We start from the raw sequence: 6,706 nt of genomic DNA, 5'->3' as shown, positions 1-6,706 counted from the left end.
CCATCATTTGGCTCAAACTTCCTGCCAAATATCAAGGATCCAATTATTAGCAGAACATGTTGGGTTGCCCTGGAGTCCCCAGGAATTAAAGACAACTTTCAGGAGAGTGATATAAGGCAGCCCCAAGACAAAATTTATCCAGGTGGTTTAAAAAAAAAGGTGGTAGATTTTCTCTTCCAATACTTATTACAGTAATCAGATTTGGAATTTTAAAAAAACATTTGACCGAGTTTGTTCACTCGCTGATTTGTCACAGGAAGGTGGAGCATCACAAGGATGGATGTGTTAGGCGACCAATGGTGGGAAAGCAGGGCCATGGCAGTTGGATTACGTGATGAAACCTGCTGGACCGAGTTTCAGAGCTTTGCAACCCTAACACGATGTTGTGTGAAAGAGAGTTGATGCAGTTAAGCAAATTGAATTAAACAAAATTGTTCAGACACAAGTCTGGCCATGTACAGCAAAAACAAAGTGCTCCTGTAACACCACAAGATGCACAGCTGAGCCTGTGTAAACCTAAACCCCCTCAGTCTGAGGAGAGAAGCCCTGTCAATACTCAGCCTGCTGTCAAACCAGGGGTACAATGTCAAAGCTCTCTCTAGTGGCAAGGAGCTGATACTGCACAAGTCCAATTTGACAAGTTCACAGCACTCTATAGCCAAAAAGCAGCTTTGCAAGTAGGCCTTGATTGAGTTTGCAATCTAACGTTAAAAGTTCCCAAGACAATTCATCCATATTTTCCTCAATGGTGCTAGAATGGGGGCACAGCACAGGAAGCACTTCATGCCTGTCAGTTCTTTGACAGAGCTGTTCAGTCCAATCCCACGCACAGTAAACATGGATATTCTTTAATCTACCCAAATCTCAAGGATGCAGTGTCATGAAGCACTTTCTCATTACCCTACTGACCACCCCTACCCCACAGTTTCCTGCTCTTCTGAAAGTGGGGGGTGCACTTACTTACATGAGTGGAGCAACCGTCACCTGCAATGTGAGTGCACCCAGAGGCTATTCCACCACAAAAGGCTTCACAAGGGCTCTTTGGTCACTGATGAGGAGCTCAAACCGCGTTCTCCACCACTAATGCAGAATAAGAAACGGAGGTGCAGATATCCCTGCTGCAAGTTCAGTTAATCAAGACAACCAACAACAATTTGCATATACAAAGCACCTCGAACAAAGTAAAACACCCTAACGCACTTCATAGGAGTGCATTAAATTGGACACGGAAAAACACAGGGTAATATTAGGATACTTGAACAAGAGGTGATTTAAAGTGTGCCTTAAAGAAATAGAGATGGTGATTTCATGGAGAGAATTAGAGCTTAGGGCAGCCAACAATGTTTTGCTGCAGTTCTCCAGGGCATCAGTGAGACCACATCGAGAGTATCATGAACAGTTTTAGTTTCCTTATTTAAGAAAGGACATAATTGCATTAGAAGCAGTTCAGAGAAGATTCATTTGACTAATAGCTGGAATGGACTGGCTATCCCACGAGGAAAGGGTGGGCTTGTAAATTTAGAATGAGTGTGGATGCATGATCTCGAGAATAATTTACACTGTGGTCGCCCAAAGGATGTTTCCCCTTCTGGGGGAAATTAAAACTGGAACTAGGGAACACAGTATAAGGAGGTCTCTCATTTAAGACGGAGAGGAGGAGAAATTTATTTCTATCAGAGGGTCGTGAGTCTATGGAACTCCCTTCCACTGAGTCGTGGAGGTAGGATCATTGATTTTTTGTTTTAAGGCTGGGTTAGATTAACTTCCTTGTCAATCTAAACTGTGTACAGTTCTAGTCAGTCTATTATAGAAAAGGATATTATTAAACTAGAAAGAATACAGAAAAAGATTTACTAGGATGTTACTGGGACTTGATGGTTTTGAGTTACTAGCAGAGGCTGGATAGACAGACTTTTTTCCCTGGAGCGTAGGAGGCTCAGGCGTGGATCTTATCGAGGTTTATAAAATAATGAGAGGCATCGATAAGGTGGATAGTCAACACCTTTTCCCAAGGTAAGGGAGTCTAAAACTAATGGGCACACGTTTAAAGGTGAGAGGGAAGAAATACAAGGGTCCAGAGGGGCAATTTTTTCACATAGAGGATGGTGAGTGTCTGGAACGAGCTGCCAGAGGCAATAGTAGAGGCAGGTACAATTTTGGCTTTTAAAAAGCATTCAGATAGTTTTTTGGGTAAGATGCATGTAGAGGTATATGACCCGAATGCGGGCAATTGGGACTAGCTTAGTGGTAAAAATCAAGAACCTAAAGGAAATGTATGAAGTGTATGAAGGGAAATGGAGTCCAGGTTACCAATCAGATCAGCCATGATCTTACTGAATGACAGTTTAGGCTCAAGGGGCTGAATGGCCTAGCAACACAAATCGGGGATGCACAGATCAGGGATTTGCAAGAGGCCAGAACTTGAGGAACACAGAGATCTGAGAGTTGTTGGGCTCAAGGATATTACAGATAAGGGGAGGGGAAAGGCCATGGAGGAATTTGAAAACAAGTATGAGAATCGTAAAGCTGAAGCCAAGGTAGGCCAATGATTATAGACAGAGGGATGAACCCTGCCGGCAAATTATAGGCCTGACATTTCTTGGGAGTCCGAATAGTTCTCATGGGTGACATGGTAGCTGATGCCAGTCCAGAACACAGGGAATCTCGGAACCTCCATCAACACCAGGTCTGTCCACAAACCTCCCACGGCACAGTGGAAGTTGGGCAAATGTTAATTATCCAACACAGAGCAGGGCCTGGTTCCTTGGTGGGGTGCAGGCAGGGGCTGTGATTGTGTCTCTCCAATTGTGATCGTCAGTTTGAATGTGGTCCGAATAAAAAATTCAATAGAAAAGGCCGCTAAAAGGTCTCCGAGGGAATGTATTAACCTGTCAGAGACAACTGCCATGGCAATGGGTTTCTACTTACCTCCAGATACTTGATACGGCAACAAAAATACTTGGATGATAGGCCACTGCATTATCTTTTTCCATTGGAACCAGTAGGATGCCAGAGAAAGACTCATCAGGCCAGACAAGCTGAACGAGCTCCATTAAGATCACAAATTCCTCAACCTCTCCGATCAGATTGTGATAGATAAACACAGCCTCACACAAGAGCTCATCAACCATGATGATTATAGAACCTAGAATTTAACAGCGCAGAAGGAGGCCATTCAGCCCATAGAGTCTGCACTGACCCTTGGGAAGAGCACCTCAATTAAGCACACGCCTCCACCCCATCCACGCAAGCCAGTAACACCATACTGAGGGCAATTGATCATGGCCATTCCACCCAACCTGAACATCTTTGAACTGTGGATGGAAGCCGGAGCACCCGGAGGAAACCCACGCAGACACAGAAAGAACGTGCAGACTCTGCAGACAGTGACCCAAGCCGGGAATCGAACCTGGGAACTAAGAGCTGTGAGCAACTGTGCTACGAGTTAATTGAGTCAATGAGATCACACTGGCCAATTCTTCTCCCGATCAGTGAGTTCACAGCTATGAAGCATCAGGTCCAAACTAAGAAACAATTTTAAGTGCAAGGAAGATAGCTACACCCAGTAACTTTAAGTATCCAGTACAACAAAGGCTGATCCCTTCCTGCCACAGGTAATGGCAGCTAGCATAATGAAGGTTCCACTGGAACCAGAGATGGGATTGGCTGCTGGGGTTTGGGTTGGGGACAAGTGGGAGGGAGGAGTCTGCCATTGTTCCATTCTCCATGCAGTCTCAAATTTCTAAGAATAAATGGAACGGAAGATTCCACAAGTAAAAAGGAACAGATGAGAGATACCTTCACACACCATGGTGTCCAAAATAGCTGGGCCCCTCTGTCATCCATGTCTACCACATCGCCCTTTAGCAATGAGTGCTGAACTCCTGTAAACTTTCAGCAGATAATCAAGACTGTACAATACCTTTAACTCAAAACAGCACTCACTAGAATAACACACACCACCTCAAACACAACTATACATTTTTCATATAAAACCCTACAACTAATATTCTGCTCTCCTATGTACACATCAATAATTTTTTTCAATAAAATTTCAAACAAATATTACAGATTATATCACCTTTTTTTTGGCAATTCAGTAGGTGACACCTGGTTAAAAACAGGAGATGCTCAACTTTGCTTCGGTGGGGCAGTGAGCATGACGCGACTCGGACACACACGCACCGCGGACAGGGAGGTGGGACTAAAAGGTCAGCTCTGGAACAAAGCACGACTATGGGATGAATGGATGGGGTACCAGAGGAAAAAGGGTCAGCCACCCTCAGTGACTTAGCGCACAGGCACACCAGAGGGAATGGCTCACTGGAATTATTCCACCCATTTAATTTAAACAAACCTCTTGGGTTGTGAAACGTACCTCAAAGCCACCGACACGAACAGTTCTATTTAGGACGCATCCGCCAGCCAAGGTGGAGTGGAAACGCTCAACTCCCAAGCCACAGAAAAGGTCAAGAAAGCAACACAGGTACATATAGGAAGTGGATCATTGAGGCACAGGTTGAACGCCAACAGCTTTAGTGACACAGTACTTTCCATTCTTGTGGCAACATAATATGTGCTTGGGCATGAGAAGGTTTTTTGTTTGGCTGGCCTGAAGTCGGGTAAGATCAAGTAAGATCAACCAAGAAAACTGCAGCACTCCCAAGAACACATTACAGGAGAAGAAATGACACACCCTCCAACACTCAGATACACCCAGAATTTTTTTTTTTAAGACAAGTGAGGATCGATGCCTTTACCCACAGGAAGTGGCTGGCACCCCCCTCCTCCCCTGAGAACCACCAATTTCAATAGAGTACACTTGATAACATAAGCAGAGTTTTAAAATAACATCATTTAAAAGAGCTGTCTTTTCTTTCTTAAAAAAAAGCACCATTAGAAATTGGAAAACTCCAATTCAGATCAGTAAACACTACAGAGGAACACTCCAGCAAACACACTGCCACAAGGGACTAGAGGGGGGAGTCTCGCCACAGGCCCCCTTCCCACTTGGCCACCCTCTGTTCAGGACAAGGTTCTGCATACACTCACTGGTCCCTCAAATCGAGCTGCCGTTGTCTTTGTACGAAGGCAGGCAAGCATCCTCCGGCTATTTAACTGCAAGAGGCACAGTAGCTGATCCTCCTTCACCCCACCTCCCTCTCCCCAAACCTCCTGGTTCCCCAGGCATCAAGGCCATTGGTATGTCCTGGAGGCGATTTAATTATTCAAGAAACCAAACCCAGCAAAACCACAGTAGCTCAGTGTCACGAGTTTAGAAATCCCAGTCACACGGTGGAAACTTTGGCTTTTAAACAATCGTTTGTTTTTTTTTAAATCCTCCATTAATTTACAGCGTATGTGGGTAATCACAATTGTGGATGCAGTTGGTGGGGCAGTAATTAAGAACACCAGAATTAAGAGTGGGCCATTCAGCCCCTCGGGCCCGGTCCGCAAGTCAATAAGATCATGGCTGATCTGGTGGTGGCCCGAACTCCACATTCCTGTCTGCATCCCCAACCCCCACTTCCTAGTTAATCAGAAATCTAACTCCAATATATTCAATGGTTCAGCCTCCACAGCTCTCAGAGGAAGGGAATTTAGCAGACTCGTGACACAGAGAGTGAAAAAAAATCCCATCCCAGTCACAGGTCCTTTTCCCTCAGGTCAGTATGACAGTCAGGATTATTGACCATTAAATTAAGGGTTAATTCAGTTCCCCCTCACTGACCGGCATGTTGACTTATTCCTGTCTATTTCGCACTCTACCCAGATAAGAATTTGTTTGCTAAAGGGCGTGGCAATTGGAATCTTGACCGGCAACATGGAAAACCTCACGTGTTCTTTTCCTGGGCATTGTACAGAACAAGGAACAGTAAGGCAGCAAATTCTACGCTCTGGATCCCACTACCTCTCGTGACATCTCACTCACAGGAAGGCCAACAGCAAAAACACATGACCCCCATTCCCTAGAGTAGATGCCAGTATCAAGTAGAGAGACAGCTGACGACGCAGAACCCGCAAATCCTACGGGCATTTCAAGTAATTCCTTCACGAGTGCAGCAAATAGGGTGGCCGGAGGGAGGGAGCGGGACAATACATAAAACTGTGCCTCTTTTTACCAATTGCTGAAATAGGGCCTCAGTGACATTATCACAGTTTTGAGTATAGTGGGTTGGGGTTGCAAGAAATTTGAAACAGTTGGGATTTAAAGATAAATGAGAGCGCCAATACCCATCACAAAATGAGTAAGAACTCAGCTGCGGGGTGCAAGGCAGGGCCAAAACATTTTTAAAAAACTGTCGTGGGGGAAGAAGGGAAATGCAGTCTGATGCATCCTAATACCTGTCCCACTTTATCCCCACATGTGCATCAGTTACAAACAAGGCTTCCGATGGGTGGGCACCACTGCGATCAAGTGCAATAAATCGACAACAAACACAGGTGATGGCAGTATGGCGAGACTCCCTCTTTGAAACCGCTGTGCTCCCAATCCAGGTGTACAAGAGGCAGCACAGACTCCAACTCCCGAGATGCCTTGACAATGACGGCAGCAAGCCCAGTGTTGTCCTTTTAAGTGGTCAAGGGTAAACAGTCGGGACCACTGCCTTCCTCTACAGTCGTTCAATGCCGTCACAATCACCTTTCAGAAAATAAAACCTTTGGACGGCGGAGCTTTTGGGGGGGGGGGGGGGGGGGGGGGGGG

The 6,706-nt window shown here is 45.4% G+C and overlaps 1 protein-coding gene across 1 annotated transcript in view; it reads right to left on the bottom strand.

Annotated features, from left to right (window-relative positions):
• Positions 1 to 642: 642 nt before the first annotated feature.
• The window catches only part of LOC119953351 (transcription factor E2F2-like), a 69,574-nt gene continuing 63,510 nt past the window's right edge, over positions 643 to 6,706 (bottom strand). The window contains exons 6-7 of the mRNA XM_038777950.1: positions 2,929 to 3,145; positions 643 to 751 (exon numbers count right to left, since the gene is read on the bottom strand). Of these exons, the coding sequence (XP_038633878.1) occupies positions 643 to 751; positions 2,929 to 3,145 (326 nt within the window). The remainder of the gene's footprint in view (positions 752 to 2,928; positions 3,146 to 6,706) is intronic.

Source organism: Scyliorhinus canicula, chromosome 1, assembly GCF_902713615.1.
Source record: "Scyliorhinus canicula chromosome 1, sScyCan1.1, whole genome shotgun sequence".
Classification (NCBI taxonomy): domain Eukaryota; kingdom Metazoa; phylum Chordata; class Chondrichthyes; order Carcharhiniformes; family Scyliorhinidae; genus Scyliorhinus; species Scyliorhinus canicula.
The sequence above is the reverse complement of the archived record's forward strand: the minus strand, read 5'-3'. Positions and strand labels throughout refer to the sequence as shown.